This window comes from Cynocephalus volans, chromosome 1 (genome assembly GCF_027409185.1).
Source record: "Cynocephalus volans isolate mCynVol1 chromosome 1, mCynVol1.pri, whole genome shotgun sequence".
Taxonomy (NCBI): domain Eukaryota; kingdom Metazoa; phylum Chordata; class Mammalia; order Dermoptera; family Cynocephalidae; genus Cynocephalus; species Cynocephalus volans.
In genome coordinates, this window is record NC_084460.1 from 22565523 (window position 1) to 22585915 (window position 20393).

Genomic DNA, 20393 nt, shown 5'->3' on the forward strand with positions numbered 1-20393 from the left:
ATGAAACCCCCGCCACTTTCCTGGAATGCCTAATGGAGGCTTACAGGACCTACACTCCTGCGGACCCTCAGACCCCAGAAAACCGGCAGGCAATAAATATTGCCTTTGTTACCCAGTCAGCCTCATACATTAGGAGAAACCTTCAAAGACAGGAAGGATTTAAAGAAAAATTGTTATCTGAGCTGGTTGAAATTGCCCAGATGGCCTTTAATGACATATAGTCCAGAAAAGAAATAAACTAAAAAGCTAGATCTTAAAGATGCCTTCTTCAGCCTCCTGCTGGCTGAAGTAAGCCAACCTCTCATTGCCTTTGAATGGCCTGACCCTGAGGGAGGATACTCTGGACAATTAACTTGAACTCACCTCCCCCAAGGATTTAAAAATTCGCCAACCTTATTTGATGAAGCCCTTCACCCTGTTTGTTGCCGAGACATGAGGCATTGCCAAGGGGGTGCTCACCCAAGCCCTGGGACCATGGAAGAGGCCTATCACCTACCTCTCTAAGAGGTTGAACAGTGGAGTTGCAGGATGGCCAACCTGTCTCTGAGCCATACGGCAACTGCTTTACTGGTAAAAGAGGTCAACAAGACATATGCTTAGTGGCCCCTCACTCTGTACAGACCCTCTTACAAAGTGCACGTGAACATTGGCTCACCAACTCCCGCTTCCCCCAGTATTAGGCTTTACTTCTAGATCAGCCCCATGGCTCTAAATCTGGCTACCCTCCTCCCAGATGATAACCCAATCGAGCCTGTCCATGACTGCCTTGAAACAATTGAGACTCTCCAAGGCCTCCAGCTGGACCTGACTGATGTGCCCTGGACAGAGCCTAATGAAATGCTGTTCACTGATGGAAGCAGTTTTGTCTTCAATGGAATCAGGTATACTGGGACAGCCATGTAACTTTAGATCAGGTCATTTGGGCTCAAGCCTTAAGCCAAAGAACATCTGTTCAAAAGGCTGAACTCATAGCCCTAACACAGGCTTTAAAGCATGGAAAAGATAAAACTGTTAACAAATATACTGACAACAGATATGCTTCTGTACTGGCCATGTTCATGGGGTCTTATACAAATAGAGAGGACTATTAACATCAGAAAATAAATAATAAAGCAAAAATACTAGCCCTCCTTGAGGTCATATGATATCCAAAAAGAATGGCCATCATACATTGTCCAAGCACCAGAAAGATAACTCGTTTGAGACCCAAGGCAGCACTGCTACAGATTTGACTGCCAAAGAGGCCACATTAAAACCAGTGGAGCCATTTGACTCTTTAATAGTCATTCCGGCACCTCAATTGCCACCAACTCTCCATTATACTAAAGAAGAAGTAAAACATGCTAAGATCTTAAAAGCCTCCAACAATGCCATGAATTAGAAAATTCTGCCAGACCACAGGATTTATTTGCCACAGGCTCTAGGCAGATTGCTGATTAAACAAATACATCAAGGAACACAACCTTGGATCCACAAAATTAACTGAACTTTAAAAAAATATTATTATACCCAAGGTCTTGATAAAATGACAAAAGACATTGTTACCAGATATGAAATTTGTTCACAAGTAAATCCAGGGCCAAAATCAAGGCTGCCCATTGGAACCAGAACGCAAGGAACCAACCCTGGCAAACCCTGGGAAATTGATTTCACCAAGGTAAAACCTGGACAATATGGGTATCACTACCTTTTGGTGTTCATAGACACTTTTTCTGGATGGGTAGAAACCTTTCCTACCAAAACTGAAACTGCTCAGATAACACTAAAAAAATTGTTACAAGAAATTGTCCCCAGATATGGCCTACCTGTAATCATGGGGTCTGACAATGGCCTGGTTTTCACAGCCCAAATTTCCCCATTATTAGCTAAAACATTAAAAATAAATTGGAATTTACATTATATTTATAGGCCACAAAGTTCAGGACAGGGAGAACGAATGAATCTGGCTTTAAAAGAAACACCAAACTAAAACCAGAGACTGATGAGAACTGGGTGAGCCTCCTTTCCTTTGCTCTACTAAGGGCTAACTACACCCCCTACATACAAGGAATTACACCCTCTCTGTTGCCCCACCTCAGAGATGATAAACTTGCTGAAATCACTAACCATAACCTTCTTCAGTCTCTTCAGGCTCTCCAACAGGTACTATGCCAGATTCACCCCTTGGTCAGAGAGGCCTACCCACTGACAAAAGCAATTGGTCAATTCTGCAAAAAGGCCTCCTGGAATCTGAGAGGGGTTACATTGAATCTATCAATCAATTTGGGAAGAATTGACATCTTCACAATATTTTCTAGTTCACGAACATGAAATGTCTCTGCATTTATTTAGATTGTCTTTAATTTCTATTAGCAGTATTTTGTAGTTTTCAACAGACAAGTCTTGCATGCTTTTATTAAATTTGTTCCTAAACATTGTATTCTCTTCAATGCTATTGTGAATGAAATTGTTAAATTCATTTTCAGACTGTTCATTACTAGTATATAGAAGTACAATTGCTTTATTCATTTTAATCTCAGGTCCTCAAACTTGCCAAACATGTCTAGTTCTAGTAGCTTTTTGTATGGATTCCTCATTATTTTCTCCACACACAACCGTACCATCCATGGATAAAGACAGTTTTACTTGTTCCTTTCCAATCTGGACCTCCTTCTTTGTCATAAGCAGACTGGCTGGCATACAATGCTGGCCCCATACAATGCTGCATAAAAATGGCAAGAATAGGCATGCTTGCCTTATTCCTCAGTTTATGGGAGAAGCACCCAGTTTTTCACCATTAAGTATGATGTTAGCGGTGGGCTTTTTGTAGATGCACTTTATTAGATTAAGAAAGGTGCTTTCTATTCCTAGTTTAGTGAGAGCTTTTCCAATTAAATAACAATTTTAAAATGTAAAGTGCTTTGATAAAAAGATTTACACCAAGTGGTCAATCTGATAATGTTGTAAAAAGTTAATTTTTTCCTCTTTGCTGTGGTCATTGTGTCCTACACAGAAGCTGGACCTATCTGAATGCGCAGCAGCAGCTGCATGCATATATAATCAACACAATCAGACTAACGAGGTGGATTATATATGGCTCTAGGAAAACCTGTTGTTTCTATACCAACCATTCAGGTGTTATTAGAGACAGCCTTGCATTAGTCAGAAAACACATTAAAGAGAAGAGTCAGATAGTAATAATAAAAATTGTTTTGAAAATCTTTTTCCTGGTCACCTTAGTTAACAAACAATCAGTCAAACTCCTTGTTTTACATACTAAGTACAACAAATTAATTACTGGTGCATCAATGGTTTGATTCCTTCCTAAGAGAAGTTGGGAATGAAATAGAGCTCCCTACACCCTCATAACATATGCTATCTTCTTCTGTAGAATTGCTTGCTTAACCTAAGTAACTCCATTTTACCCCCACCTGACCTGCAGACTACCACCCGCTTCTACGTGAGAAACTGTTGACCTCATAGAAACAGAAGCCGTTGCATAGAAACAGGAGCCATACACAGTGAACTATTACATGGGAACATACACAATGAAAAGCTGTATGCTTCATTGTTCTGATGGCTCATTCTTGGCTTCTGTGACCTAGCTCCCTGGCTTGCTTTGTGCACCTGGACAAACCCATGTGCCAGCGGGATGTAGTTTTTGCCTTTAAAAACCCCACAAGACCAAGGCCCAATGCTGCTCTTCCTTGCTTGCTCCTTGGGAGACGGTCGCTGGCCAGCTGGAGTGAATAAACTGCCCATTTCTGCACAAGTGGTGTGTAAGTGCATTTCTTGTGGGAGGGTGCCTCACAACGATAACATCTTAAAGTGATAATAGTAATTATTTTAATGTTTGACAGTATTAATGGTAGACAGTTTTTGTTTTGTCTTCATATTAGTCAGTTTTCTGAAACAATTTTAATGTTTGACAATATTAATAGTAGATAGTTTTTGTTTTGTCTTCATACTAGTCAGTTTTCTGTTGCTTATAACAGAATACCTGAAACTGGGTGACTTGTGAATAAATGAAATGTATTTCTTATAGTTTTGAAGGCTGGGAAATTCAGGATCCAGGGGGCACATCTGGTGAAGGGCTTCTTCTGGTGGGGACTCTCTACAGAGTCAGTCCTGTGGCAACACAGAGTATCATATAGTGAGTGCTGAGCAAGAGCATTTCCACATGCTTTCTTCCTCTCCTTGTAAAGCCCCCAGTCTATTCCCTAATAGCCCATTAAACCATTAACCCATAAATCCATGAATGGATGATCTATTCATGAGGACATAGTCCTCACAATCCAGTTACCCTTTAAAGGCCCTACCTTTCAAGTACCATATTGGGAATTGAGTTCCAACCTGAGCTTTGGAGGGAACAAACATTCAAACCATAGCAGTATTGAAAGGATGATATTAATCTGTGAGTATACTGGGCTATAGCTCATAATTTGGAAACAGTTTTAGTTTATTATAGGTAACTAAACATCATTTTATTAGCTGTAAACACATGATGGCCGTATTAAAGAATTTCCAGGTTCTTTGTACTTTTTGAGAGAGGATTTCATTTAAGCCTTCTTTTTCCATATTTTGATGAAATCCTTTGTAATGCACATGGTTCACATTTTCAAATGTCTTATTTTAGTTATTAATGGCTTATTGGCTTAGTTAATGCTAAAAACATATCTTTGTAGATGTTCTGGCCTATTAATGGCTTATTTCTTAAAGTTCACAGTACAATTTTGGAATTAAATTTTATCTCTTAGCAAAACTATCTTCAAAAAGGATGATGATTACATAAAATCAAACATTTAAACTATAAAGCTACAACTTAAAGTGTTTAATACTTAGAGCTATTTAAATGTGGTAAGATTTGTTCTCTTTGGTGGAAGTGGTTTGTGGTAGTGTCTTGTTTAAAATAATAGAAGGAACTAAGTTTCCTGCTTCAGAAGTCAACAAAGAGGGTCATAAAGCATAAGTACAATTTGTAACAATATACATGTCAGTAATATTGATTTGATCAACATATGTCAACATTGAACCCTAAAAGTATGTAGAATTTGGCTCCAAGGCCAGAAGTTTGAACCAGCTCTGTCATTTAATATCTATGACCTTGGGCACGTTACCTTACTAAACTACTATGTGCCTCACTTTCCTCAAAGCTTATCCTGCCTACCACTCCCCTTTGTAATTTCACTTTGCTTTCTACTCCCATAGAATTTAGTAGTCGATGCCATTCATTTGCAGCTTATTGTATCCTTTTTTATCTTTTACAATATGGAGCCAGGACCAGCATTATCACCATCATCCTCTGGAAACTTGTTAGAGATGCAAATTCTTGGTCCCCAGCCCAGACCTACTGAATCAGAAACTCCAGGAGTGGGGCCCAGAAACTTGTGTGGTTTTGGGGGGCAACAGGGGGAAGACTGGCCAGTATAGGGATCAAACCCTGAACCTTGGTGTTATCAGCACCATGCTCTAACCAGCTGAGCTAATTGGCCAGCTCTTATTGTAACCTTATTTAAACTCTTTATTTTTGTATTTGTCTCTTCAACTACAATATCAGCTTCTCAAGGGTAGGAAAATATTCTTACATTCCTAGAGACACATACTAGGTACTCAGTAGATGTTTGTAATTGTAATAACAGTATAGTTTGAGTCTGTGAAGAAACTGTGAAGTGCTTAAGACTCCAGAGATTATCCCCAGAGTGTAAATGTGACTATAAAGGCTTATAGATATTTCAGGACTATTTATAGTAAAATGAATTTTATATTTAATTTATTCAATTGGAAAATTTTACATGATTTTAGTCTTTTAAGTTATATATACACATAACTTTTTGTTTGTGTGTGTGTTTTCACCAAAAAAGAAAAGCTTAAAAAAAAAGAAAGAAAGAAAAAGAAAAGCTTGATATTTTCATTTTTTTCTCTTTTCGGAAACAAAACGTCTTCTGTGTCCCTTAAAATAATCTACTTTCGATTAAATGATAATAGTAAAGGTACAATAGTAGCCATATATTCTCCTAATTTCTAGTTTCTTAGCTGATTTTGTTATATCAAATAGAAGTCTTAGCAAAATGACAGAGCTCTTAATTCCACCAAGAAATAACAAGTCACTGCTTGTGACTACTTTTTATTAACAGTAATATTACAATTTTTATAAGAAAATAATCACTCTTGGGGCCACAAACGGTGGTATTTATATTAAGCATTGCAAACCAATCTTTATGAAGGATGCTTATTTGGAAAGTAGAGTTTTCAGGGGTTAAAAATCATATTTACAAAAGCCTTCAAAAGTACTGTATATAAAAGGATCTCATAATAAACGTACATGCATGTGCACGCTGTCTCTCTTTTTCCCTAAGGATTTAGGAAAAAAACTTAGTGATATAGTGGCATTTTATTTACTGAATTATTGTAATTTAAAATTTCAGAATCTGTGGTTGAGGAGGAAAATTCCTTTTCTGAAAATCAGCCATTTCCTTCTCTTAAGATGGTAAGTTTCTTGAGGAAAACCAGAGCGAGGCCATCACGTTGATTCTGTTATGTCTGAATAATTTAGTTTGGTCTCTTACGTGGGTATTAAAAAGGCTGCGTCAAAGACAGCATTAACATAAGTTGACCATTATCGGTGCTTTTTAGGGAAGATACAGTTATGTGAGGTGTACCAGTGCTACTTGAATAACAAATCCACGTATTTCTGAGTATAAGCAGGAAGTAGAGAGCACAGGAAAAGGGGTAGAAAGAATATATGGTGGTGGGAGAGACATTTTTACAACAACATTTAAAACTGATTCTCAGCTTTTGGGCATAAACATGATTCTCCAGCTAAAGAAAGCAAGTGCCCTTGTTACTTAACATGAGACACAAATTTGAAGAATATACTCTGAAAAAGTATAAGAAAAGCTAGCATGAAGCATTAAAAACTAGACACAATTTACATAGGAATCCCTTTGACAGCATCAGGAAAGCCTACATGAGGCCAGAGATGCTGCATCTGCTTTTGTTCCGCTGGCTTCATTCCCGAACTTCTGGTCTCCCTTAGTGTCTTTTTCTGGTAAGGGCAAGTACTGCAGATTTCTAAGACAAAATAGGTCATTTCAGCTTACCACAATATGGAAATATATGTTTTTAAATTGAGGCTTATGAATAACACAGTGGGTTTTATCTAGTATCTGGTTGCTAAAGTCTGGTTGCATAAATCAGATACGCACGTATATGGAAGGAAATGACAGTAAGTCATCTATAACCAAGCTTCGTATTTTCAATCTGATTTTCTGGTTCTGACTGCTGAAATAATCTGATTGGGAAGTGTCTAGATAACTTAGTTTAGATAAATTGTCAACATATTTGTTAATTCTTATAGATTATAGGCTTATTGACTTACGAGCCTCAGCATAGTCTTTTATTTGGGGATAACATCTTTTCGGTGAGTTATCAGCATGGTATTTGTTAAGCATAATCATGTTCAAAACAAGCTAAAAATCATGGGGATTTTTTGGTTTTTTCCTATCATCATATCTTAATTGATGGACAGATCTGAATGCAATGCAGAAAACATAACAGATGTCTTCTTGAATTCATAATACTGCCTATCTTATTACAGCTCACTTTGGATTTTGCAACAATAACTGTGAAAAGGATTTTAGGTTAAGGATCCATCTTTGTGTGATGGTGGTGATCAGTTATCACAGACGTCGCCTGAGACTACTGCTTTTGCTGTTTAATTTCTTTTGACATTTAATGTAATAATCATCAACCGGGTTGTCAGTTTGAGTGTGAGAAAAGATAGTGGTTTGTGCTAAAGACACAAAATATTTTATCTTTACTAGTGATGTATTTGTATTCGTTGCTTTTTGTAATAATTCTCTTTTTTTTTTTTTCTTATTCTACCATTCGTGAAAAACAAAACGAAATTTATCACCAACAAACAAAACTCTAGGTTTTAGAGTCTTTGCCAGAAGATGTGGGGTTTAACATAGAAATAAAGTGGATTTGCCAACAAAGGGTAAGTAATTCTCAATGTGATACATTCTTCTTTCCTCTCTACCCTGTTTAAAAAATTCTTTCATTCCTATTTCTTTTTGTTTTAAAGAAGTAAGCAAAAATGAAATCTTATTGTGGCTTCCTCCAGCAAGCTAAGTGCTTGTTGGAACTTTAAATAAAGTATATCTTACATTTTACTAATATGTGAGTACTTAAAATTACTGATGAGTGTATTTTTGTAGAAATTTCAGTTTCCATGTGTCTTATATGTACATTAATATGGATGGTTTCTGGGCCTACTTATAAAGTAGATGGTCACAACTCTCTGATTTAGTTTTTATTGTCTTATCCCCCAACAAACATATATCTTAAATAATTGCCTAAGCAGTTGTCTTGGTTAGCAGTAGCTAGTAATAGTTACCCAATTAAAGAAATTTCTACAAGGCCGGCCCGTGGCTCACTCGGGAGAGTGCGGTGCTGATAACACCAAGGCCCCGGGTTCGGATCCCATATAGGGATGGCCGGTTCGCTCACTAGCTGAGCGTGGTGCTGACAACACCAAGTCAAGGGTTAAGATCCCCTTACCAGTCATCTTTAAAAAAAAAAAAAAGAAAGAAAGAAATTTCTACAGATGTTTTACAAATCACTCTCAGATTTAGTCATTCCTTTGCTCAACCAATATTTATTCAAATACTACAACGGGCCAGGCATTTTCTGGGTGCTGGGGACAAGTAATGAACAAAACAGAATAAGGTCCTGCCTTCCTGCAACTTATATTCTAGTCAGGGGAAACAGCATATATCAGAGGGGGGTATGTGTAAATGGATAGGATGTATGGTAAAAGTGATGGGGTGGGGTTCGGGGTTGGAAGTAATTAATTCAGGTGTCATGACTGGGAAATTGGAGCAATATCTTGGAATATGTTTTGGTCAGAGTTATCTATAACTGCCCACAAATCAGGCTGTTTGTGACAAGCTGATCCTGGTTAACATAGTAAATGCTCACCCAAGATTTTCCTAGTATATGGTTTTTAGTTTTCAGAGCTTCTAAGATTATTTTAATGACTAATATGTAAAGCATTTAATATTTGACTTTATTAGGGCTGACTCTAATGTCTTAGTTATGTATATTGAACTTAATTATTTTTTGAGGATACTTGATATGCCTAAGACTCAAAGAAGAGATTTTTAACTGGTTATTGATAATAGGATTTTTTTGTAATGTCTTAGCAAATGAAGTGTCCTATAGTTTTATGAAGATTATATCAAAATACTCTGTTTCCTTTTTTTCTTGCTCTTTCAAAGGCAATTAACTATTATTTTTTAAATAATGAAGCACGTAAGACAGCATAAAGTACAAAAAGGTACTTGGGGGCTACAGAATTTCTGCTAACTAGGAAAATTAAGTAGAAATTAGAGAGTAACGTTTACTGCATTTTGTTAAGAGTAGAATGAATAAATCAATAACAATATGTCATCGCATTGTAATAGAAAGCAGAATTTTAGTTTTGCTTTAATATAGTTTTTGGCAGTAAAGCATTCCTAAGTAATTTTTAGTGAACCCATCAAAGCTGAGGTATGGAAATTTTGCCAGAATTTTAACATGTGTCATTGTATCATTGCTTCTTTCAGAATCATTATTTCAAGTTTTATATTATTATATACATGTATAACCAAGGCAAATAGAATTTACTTCCTGAACTTTCTACAGCTTTTTATATCCATCGGGTTTTGTCTTTTACTATCATCTTTCACATTCTGGAATAACCAGATGTTTAATCTTAGGGTGAATCTATCTTTTTTTCCCTTGATAAACAAAACCAGATTCTATTACCTTGCACAGTTGGTCATATTGCTTGGCCATCATTACTTCTAGAGTAGTCTTGATCACCCATATTAATTATGATGTTTAACCAGTGTACTAACTTATTTTTCACTGAAATTTCTTAAGGATTGGTAATTTAGTATTGTCTGTCATATGCAGTCATTTTATTAGACCAGCAGAGGTCATGAGCATACTAAATTTAACCCACCACTGCCATGCACATCCTATTTACACCTTCTCAAAGGCAGTAAATGTTATTCGTAGAGTAGCAAAAATGAACACATTCACCAACGTGATCCAAAGACACTCCGTAAAGACATAAGTAAAGTCTCTCACACACACACACTCACCAAGACAAATGTTTCAATATGATATATTCCGATTCATTTAAGATTATTCAAAGAATATCTACTACTTACCATACTAACACTAAACCTAAAAATTAGCTGTTAATTTTAAGTGAACATACTACAGAACTGTCAGAATTGTAGTTCAGATAGAGTGAACGTGTAATTTTACATTTTTTTCTAATGTCACATGTTCTCTACTCCATACTAGTAAGATTAGGTAGAAGATCTATAGCTGTTTTATAAATACTCATAGCAAATGGTTCTGAATTGTCCAAAAATTTATCCTATTTTTTTGATCAATAAAAATTATATATATTTATCGAATACAACACAATATTTTGAAATACGTGTATTGTGGAATGGCTTAAACAAGCAAATTATCCCATTAATTTCCTCACATAATTTTTTTTTATGGTGAGAACACTTTAAATGTACTCTCTTAGCAAGTTTCAAGAATATAATACATTGTTATTCACCCCCATCACCATCTTGAACTTATTCCTATCTAACTAAACTTCGTTTCCTTTACCAACATCTCCCTAACTCCCTACCTCCCTACCTCCCTCTTCCTTACCCTGGTACATCAAAGTATTTTAAAGTGATAGTAGACTAAATTTCCAGAGTTTCAGCTTTTATTTTCTTAACTTTCTTAAAGCAAGAGTCTATTGATGGTATAGTTAATCGCTTCTTACGGGTTTCTGTACGTGAATTATTCTTGCTGCACCACCACTAAATAGCTGTGTGGTCTTGGGCAAGTCACTTAAGCTTTTCAGGCCCTTGGTTTCCTCATCGGTAAAATAAGAGTTGGACGAGATGCTCTCAAGATTTTTTTCTAGCACTGTGATTCTAGGGTGTGTAATGGCTTTCCTTTTCGTTCTTCTCTCACACAGGATGGAATGTGGGATGGTAACTTATCAACATATTTTGACATGAATCTGTTTTTAGACATAATTTTAAAAACTGTTTTAGAAAACTCTGGGAAGAGGAGAATAGTGTTTTCTTCATTTGATGCAGATATTTGTACAATGTGAGTAATATTCAATTTTTTTGTCTTACATTCTTAGGGCGTATCTAGGCCTTAGGATACAAGGAGTGGTTGGGGTGGAGAAGGCGTCCAGATTTCACCCTTGATTTGTCCTGCTCAGGTTGTACATATTCCCACGTCCCATCATGACTGCTCGCTTGGGTGCCCTTCACTCGTGTGAAGTTCATACCTACTGGGTCCTAGAGCCTCACACTCGATTGCATTTTATAGGCATGCTGTGTCCTCCTTACCACACTATAAGGCCTCAAGGGCCTTCTCATTGCCCGTTTTGGAGAATGTTTTAGCTCTTCTATAGAACAGTGTTGAATTCTTACTTTTGACTGAAAGACAACACATGTTAAAGTCCGAGGTTATATCTGTGTATGGGATTGTGCTTTGTTTGTTTTCTTTATACTTTTAGTGTTTTCTAAAACTTAAAAACAGAATATTACAGTTATCTCCCAGCTGAAAAGTCTTTATTAAATTGTCCTTTTAGGGTTCGGCAAAAGCAGAACAAATATCCCATATTATTTTTGACTCAAGGAAAATCTGATATCTACCCTGAACTCATGGACCTCAGATCTCGGACAACAACTATTGCAATGAGCTTTGCACAGTTTGAAAATCTACTGGTAAGTTATGTTTGAATTTTTATTTTTTAATTTTCTATTTTATGTTTGAGAGCAGTAATAAATAAGGTTTCATACGCATAGTTAAAGTTTTGACTAAAGCGTAGCAAACAAGTAGCTCTAATTAAAAATGAGGATATTAGGTCTCAGAATGAAAAGCATTAAATGAAGGGAGGTAAAAGTTTTCTTGTAGGCTTACGTGAAGTTTTTGTTTGTTTCTTGTCTTTTTAAAATTGTCTTTCTAAAAGTGGTATCTTTTTTTTTCTTTTCATCTGGCTGGTAAGGAGATCTGAACCCTTGACCTTGGTGTTATAACACTACACTCTAAGCAACTGAGCTAACCAGCCAGTCCCATTAAGTTGTTTAGTTTAGTTTTTTGAGTGGATTTTATAAATCATCTAAAGTTGGACTGTAAACTTGTTTTGATAGGGCATTCCATTAGTAAAAATTTTTTGTCCACACATTGAATATCTGTATGTTTATAAATTTCCTACAAATATTATGAACAAAAAATTTCCTCAAAAAGTTCATGGGAAGATTCATATTGTATTTTAATTCCATTTTTCCATGAACTTTTTGAAGTATCCTCATATATTGTGAATATATGTACAAGTATATATGAAATATCCATTAAAAAGAATAAGATAATTATTCTTAAAAAGAATAAAATAATTAACTGTAAGAAAATATTCTAATATTTTCTTTTCCTGCTTGCTCTACCTTTGAGAGCACTAATGTAGAGTATGAGCATTTAGTATTTGCAGTTAATACATTACTTTTCCATGAACAACTAATTTTTCTTCTTTTAGGGCATAAATGCACATACTGAAGACCTGCTCAGAAACCCATCCTATATTCAAGAGGCGAAAGCTAAGGGACTCGTCATATTTTGCTGGGGTGATGATAACAATGATCCTGAAAACAGAAGAAAATTGAAGGAATTTGGAGTTAATGGTCTAATTTATGATAGGTATTTATTTTTAATGACAAATTTCCATGGAATGTTGGGAAAAATGTAGTTTTCACCTTACAAATAAAATTAAACTTAGTTAAGTTAAAGTTCTGTAGTTCACCTTGAGGTTTATCTTGATATTTGTTTGTGAGCGGGTTTTTTCAAATTTTGAAGTATACCACAAACATGTGGGAAGCTTGTTAAAAATTCAGATGACTGGTCTCCAACCCAGATGTACTAAATCATCTTGGGAGGTGAGTGTGTCTGCCCCCAGACCTCTTATCTATCTGTATCAGCTTTCTCTGTGATCTCATCCAATTCTGTGGCTTTTCATACCTTTATATGTTCCCAAGTTTATTTATCTCCAACTCAGACCATTTCCCTGACCTCTAAACTTTTATATCCAGGTACTGACACCTGTTCTTCCTAGATAGTCTTCCAGATTTCAATATAAATGACAGCTTTGTCATTCAGTTTCTCAGGCCAAATCCTTGGGGTCTTCCATGACTCTGTTCTTTATCTCATACCCAAATCCAACCAGACAGAAAATCCTGTCAACTCTGTCTTAGAAATATGTCCCAAATCTGTCCACTCACCACGTTTACTTTTGTCACTCAGCTAAACCACCTCATCTCTCCTGTGGATTATTGAAGTTACCCGCTCCCTGATGACTGCTTCCACCCTTGCCTCTGTCTGTTTTCAGCACTGCGGCCAGAGGGGCCTTTTAAAACCTGTCAGATGATGTTGCTACTTAAAACTCTCCCACAGATTTCTGTGTCACCTAAAGGAAAAGCCAGAGTCATTACAAGGCCCTATAGGAGCTGATCCCTGTCCCACACATGCCACCTCCCACCTCTGCCTTTTTGACCTTTCTTCCCACAACTTTCCTCCATCTGCTGTTTCTGTTTTCTTCAGAAAAGGACTTCTGTGAAGACTGAAATGTCACCTGAAAGGCTTAGTGAGGCCTTTCTTGAATAACCTATTTTAAACAGCAGCCTCTGTTCACAGTGCACTTCCTGACTTTTCTCCATATCGTTTATCACTGTCTGACACATCACATATACATATTATATTTTACTTGTTTGTTTTTCCTCCTGGCTCCTTTCTCTCTGTCCCCTCCTCCTGCTCCCCCAATGCACACACTCAAATTAGAACATAAGCTCCATGAGAGCAAGCTTTTGGCCCATTTGTTCACTGCTGTGTCCCACAGTAGGAGCTCAAATATTTGTTGAATAAATCTTTCTCTCTCTCTCTTTCTCTTTCTTTCTCTCTCTCTTTCTTTCTTTCTCACTTTCTTTCTCTCTCTCTCTTTCTCTTTCTTTCTCTCTCTCTTTCTTTCTTTCTTCTTTCCTTTCTTTCTTATCAGCTCCTGGGTGTTTATGATATAAATTTGACAGCCACTAATCTGAGAGCCAAAAAGGTTGCTTTAGTATAAAGAAATTTGGGGTTAGAAGGGATCTTATTAATTCTGCTGAGGGATTAGCAGGCCTGCTAATATTTGAGCCGTACCACATAAAGAGTAAGTGATAAAATTTTTACCAGACCTACTTTAAAATTTTTCTTGGATTTAGTCAGTATTACTGTTTGTCTTATAAAGTTATATCACTTTGTTAATAAAGCTTTTTTTCCTCCACTATTTTGTCTCAATTATTCTGGTTTTAAAATTGTAATTGATATTGCCTACCTGCCTGCCTTTTTAATTGTTTGGTTAATTTTTGTATGAACAGCATAACCCATAGCTCTTTTTAATGGACATTTCAAACTAATTAAATGAAAATTAAAAATTTAAATAACAATTCGAAGCAATTGCTGGCTTTAGCAAATTTTTGAAGAATGTGTATAGGGCCGGCCCGTGGCTCACTCGGGAGAGTGCGGTGCTGATAACACCAAGGCCCCGGGTTCGGATCCCATATACGGATGGCCGGTTCGCTCACTGTCTGAGCGTGGTGCTCACAACACCAAGTCAAGGGTTAAGATCCCCTTACCGGTCATCTTTTAAAAAAAAAAAAAAAGAATGTGTATAGATGTATGTATGTATGTATTTTTTGGCAGCTGGCCTATTTATTTACTTTTAAGAAGAAACAATGATTGCAATTATTTTCAGGCAAGAAAAGTGTATTGTGAAATTATATCATGTATGGCATTGTAGAGTGTACAGGTTTTAGTCAGATACTTCATCTCATGGGTTTTACTTGGTTGGAGCCAAATGTTGACATTTAATGGAGAGCAAGAAGATATTATGTGATATAACAGGTGCTAAACAAAGTTCTTCCTGGCTTGGAGCTTTAAAGAGGAAGAGTTGAGTTGGGATTTTGGGGGTGGTTAAATTTGCTTTGCAGAGGCAAGGGCATGAATCAGGGCAGGACTGCACTGAAGGTGTGGAGGAGTTTGAGGAGACAGCCTGGCACTGGACTCCTGTTAGGGTCTGATGAGAGATAAGGTGAGTTAGAGTTGGTCTTCACACTCAAAAGTATTTTTTATTTAAAAAAATATTTTTTTTAATGCGGCTGGCTGGTATGAGGATCTGCACACTTAACACTGCACTCTAACCAACTGAGCTAATTGGCCGGCCTGTTTTTAAGAGAACTACATGTATATAGTTTTAAGGTTTTTAAATTCGTATAGTTCTATAAAGCTTACACCAAAAAAAAAAAGAAATAGCAGTTCCTTATTTCTGTTCCTTCCATTGTCCCTGGCTGAGTCCTTGTCCCCTTTTTAAAAGCTGTTTCTTCTGGTATTTACCTGTAGATTTCTATATAATGTGCTTATGCTGTCATTTTTTTTTTTTCATTATCAAATTTAGACATTATATGGAAGGTTGTAAATAATTAGTGATTTTGAGCCACTGAGGCAGAATTAGGGAGAGGTGTGTTGAGAGTGTATGTTTTAGATTATTAAAAACAATTTTCTTTTCCTCCCTCAGACACAACCACTTATCAAATTATTATTCTCTTAAATTTTTTTAAAATCTTGTTTCTGTCCCTAAACAATATACCATTTAGTTTTTCATAGTTTTCAGCTTTATTTATACTTTCGAAAGCTTGTCATTATGTTCTTAAAATTAGTTCATATTGTTGCATATAGCTATAAATTACTCATTTTCATGGCTGTATAATATTTCATTGTATGTCTCTACCATAGTTTATTCTGCTATTTAAGAACGTTTAGGTTGTTGCCAAGTTTTTGCTATTATAGAATACTGTTCACCAATTCTCCTGGAATACTTAAGATTTCTCCAAGGCAATTTCAAACCTCACTGACTCCAACCGGTTTTACGTTTCAACCCAGTCCACACATGGATATGTACATCTGCAAGTGTGGACCTAAGCAAGATTCAAAAAATAACGCCCTTTTGATCCTTTCTTTCCACACGTGTGTACTTTTTAAATGTTAGTCTTTATGAACTGATTGTTTGACCCTGTAGGTCAGCTCAGCACAATCAGGCGTCTCCCTGTAGGTTAGGCATTGGAAACACATCAGAAGTGTGGTTACGTGGAGTGGGCTGTTCTGCATTTCTTCGTTCAGTGCTCATTGTAGCTTTCTACCAGTTCTCAGGAGTAGGGCAAAGCATTATAATCCTGTTAGGTGGTATGGAAACTTTATCAGCACATGGTTAAGACAAACCATATTTAAGTAAGACTGGTTCAGGCTCACTAGGGCACTCTGTCCTTAGGTGATAAAGCTGCTAGAGTGTCAGTGGCCCTCTTGGAGTGATAGCCCTTAACACACCTTCATTTTCACTGGGACTGCTCGAGTACAGATTGGTTAACCTCTGTGGGCACAACTGTCATCCTGTGCCCTGTCATTCCCTCTGTTAGATCTCCTGTTTCCTGTATCCTATATGTTTTTCCTCTCTTGGTTCACTGTCGTTTTTATGGAACACATCCTTCAGCATCTTCTTGAGGAAGGAGGACATGGAAAGTAAATGTTTTTGAGGTATTTCATGTCTGGAAATGTCCAGGCTGGGTGTTAAATTCTACATTAGAAATCGTTTTCATTTAGGGCTGGCCCGTTAATTAACTCAGTTGGTTAGAGCATGATGTTGATAACACCAAGGTAAAGGGTTTGGATCCCCTTACAGGCCAGCCACAAAAAATAATAGTAATGATTTTCCTTCTTAATTTTAAAACCATTCCTCCGTTGTCTTTACAATTCCTGTTGAGGGGTGTGAAGCCATGTTGATTCCCGTTCCCTCACATGTAATTTGTTTGCCTTCTGGAAGCTTGGAAAGTCTCTTTGTCACCAGTGTTCTAAAATTTTGTAGAAATGGGTCTTGTTTTGGGTTTGGTTTTACCCATTGTGCTGGGTACTTGATAGCTGTTTTACTCTGTCATTACATGTCCTTAAAGATGGGGAGAATTTTGTGAATTATTTCTATGATTTTTATTCCCTCTATTTTTCCAGACTTAGTTTCTTTATAGAAACCGTTTTGTTTGAATCACATACCTCTTAGACCAGACTTCTAATTATTTTCTCTTATTTTCTATCTTTATCTTTTTGCTCCACTTTGAAAGATTCTCTCAACCTTCTACCCATTCTGTCAAGTTTTTCATATCTACTATTGTAGTTTTAATTTCCGAGGACTGTCTTTTTTCTCTGAATGTACTTTTTTCTATTCATTAAGGGTTTTTTCTTTTTTTTGGTCTTTTTCAAGTTATCTTCTGTTTTCTTTGCTATCTTCCATTTGGAAGCTTTCCTCAGATGTTTGGAAATCCTTGGCTGCCTCCCACGTTAAGGATTTGGGATCTACAAAGCTTGTTGGAAGCTCTGAGTGTGTGAATGGAGTTGTTGACCTGGACTTCACTGTGGAGTGATCTGGGTGGCTTGTGTGGCAATATCTTTGATGTCAGTAGTTTTAGAACCTTACTTTTTGTCTGATCAGATTCTTAATAGAATCTACATATTTTCCTGGGGTGGGGGTGGTGTAGGTTCCTAGGTCTGGCTGCCAGGGTTTTTAGAGTCAAATGAGAAGAGAGAGCCAGAGGGGGAGGGGTGTCTTCGTTAGAGGGGTCTTAAAAATATTCATGGATTCATATTATCTTGTAATTTAATTTTTCCACAAACTTTTTGAAGTACCTTCATATTTAGCATTTGGTACATATACACCATTTACAAATTCTCTGTGCTGGTGGCAGTGGTGGTGGTTTTGTAAAATACCCAAACCCTCGCCTGGTCCTATTATCTTTATTGCAAGAGACATCCTGTTTAATTCTCAAAATAAACATCTCAGGTGGGGGAGGGCAGCAGCTCCAGCAGAAGGAAGTGGAGAAAGGGAATGCTTCCTGTGACTAAGAGCCTTCACCCCATCCTCCCTATTTTAGCCCTTTCCTTTGAGAAGGGGAATTCGAGAGGAATTCACTGTTGCTTTTAACTCAGCCTTTTTTCTTTTCGTGTTACCAGCTTGTGATTTGGCTTTTTCAGTTCAGCTAATTGAAAAACTTTTAGTAATTACTTATTCAACTATTTTCCAGATCCCAAAATATTGTTGCTTTGTCTCCTGGGTTTTTTACATACTCGTGGATTTTTAAAAGTTTTTTACTTTATTTTTCTTTTAATGGTGTATAGGGAGAGAGTGAAGTTAGATGCTCTGTTCTGACACCTTGACAGAGGTCACTTTTCATTCTCTTATACATTTCTTTAATTAACAGAAAATATTTGATTTAATATGCCATCTATTTAATTGAGTCAGTGTATTTTTTTTTTTTATCTTGCTTAAGAAATTCTTCCCTACTGTGATGTCATAAAGATTCTCTTGCAGTGCCTTTCATAGTTTCCTGGTTGTAACATGTAGGCATGAGAAGCCATCCTTTCTCTGCTGAATGGGCAGTGTCAGTGTTGCCATCAGTCACCCGAGGCTTTTGACTTTCTTTCTGGGCTCTTGACTCTGGATACTTCTGCCATTACTGCACAGCGTTAGTGCAGTTCTCACACTCAGAAGCAGTCTTCTCATCTTGATCTTTAGTGACTTTAAAGTCAGAACTGGGTATGAATTCCAGTTCTTAATAGCTTCCTATCTGTTAATTAAGGCATTGCTGATTGATTGACTTGGAGAGCAGATGCTGTAAGAATCACTAGTAAGCTACAAATTTCGTTTTCTGATTTAATTGCTTTAGAAAACAAAACAAAAGCAAAACTCTAATATAGATGTTCCAAGCATTCTTTAAATGAATTCTTATGGAAAGGTTAAGTCAGGCAGGTCTTAAGTAAACCATGAAGTTTCACTATTTTATGTATTTTGTGTTTCTTTCTTCACAGGATATATGATTGGATGCCTGAACAGCCAAATATATTCCAAGTGGAGCAGTTGGAACGCCTGAAGCAAGAATTGCCAGAGCTAAAAAGCTGTTTGTGTCCCACTGTTGGCCGCTTCGTTCCCTCATCTTTGTGTGGCGAGCCCAATATCCACGTGGATGCCAACATCATTGATAATGTGGAAAATGCTTAGTTTTTATTGCACAGAGGTCATTGGGGGCATGCTGTGCTATTCTGGGTATTCACTTTTCATCATTGAGCATTGTTTATCTATGCCTTTTGGGTTTCTCAGTCCAATAAAGCAATAATGGAGTATTTTACTCTTTCACTACAGTTCTTGCAAGGATTTCAAGTATGCTGTTTAAATCACTTGGCCAGGTATAATTACCAGTCATTCTCTTTACAATGAGAAAATTTATTGGTTGGCAAATATATTAAACTAAATATGTAAACCTATAATGTTAAATAAATGTTTGTTAAAAGCATAGCACTTTGAAATTAACTATATAAATATCTTGTATTTACACTCCTGATAGCTGTTCATTTGATCAAGTCTGAAATCTTTAGCACTTAAAGAAAATAACTGCATAATTATACCTGACCATGAACAAAATAAGTACCTCAAATGCATGCATTTGCACTGGTGATTCCAACTGCGCAAATCTTTGTGCCATCTGTGTATATAGGTATTTTGTATGTGGATTGACATGCACATAAACCATTTTCATTCAGTATGAACCTTGAGGCTGCTGCCATTTTTCCACTTAACCAAACCAGCCTGGAGGTGAACCTTGAACTGTGTTTCATAAATCTTTCAAAAGTTGTTTTACATAAATGATAAAATTTCAAAATGCTGCAGGGTAATTTAATGTATAAAATATTAGTGAGAGGTATGTATCGCATACTTAGAGTAGATCACAATGTATACATCTGATTCAATGCATGCTTTAGGATTTAAGCATGATATTGTACACGTTTACTGTTAAGTCCTTGCATCTGTGGTGCTAGGTGAGTGTGAGAAGATGTCAAGGACTGAAAATACAGTTGCCTCAAAAGCCTGTTCATAGGGATTATTATTATAGGCTTATCTTGTCTCTCACCACCTATTCCACACTGTTGCTTATGGGTTTTGTGTATGTGTATGTGTTGTACAGTAGTTAAATCGCCATGCAGAAAAATAAATGTCCTGAATTCTCATATTGGTATTCTTTATTAGCTAATGTATATCATGCATGTAATTTATTTAGAAATGTAGAGATATTACTAAATGTGTATGCATGTTTTTAGGATTATACTAAGGTTTCTTTCATTAGAAGCAGGTTTTGTTCACATGCTGTAACTTAAGAATGAATGTTAAATAAAATGACAGGTTTATTTTCATTATAAAATGAAATTTTAAGAAGGTG

The 20393-nt window shown here is 36.5% G+C and overlaps 1 protein-coding gene across 1 annotated transcript; it reads left to right on the forward strand.

Annotated features, from left to right (window-relative positions):
• The first annotated feature begins 702 nt into the window (after window positions 1-702).
• Window positions 703-20184, forward strand: LOC134369192 (glycerophosphocholine phosphodiesterase GPCPD1-like). The gene is made up of 7 exons (XM_063085458.1): window positions 703-881; window positions 6400-6466; window positions 7913-7978; window positions 11021-11157; window positions 11651-11786; window positions 12593-12753; window positions 18991-20184. Exons 1-7 carry the CDS (start codon window positions 703-705, stop codon window positions 19178-19180), a joined length of 936 nt encoding a protein of 311 aa, XP_062941528.1. The 3' UTR covers window positions 19181-20184.
• The last annotated feature ends 209 nt before the right edge of the window (window positions 20185-20393 follow it).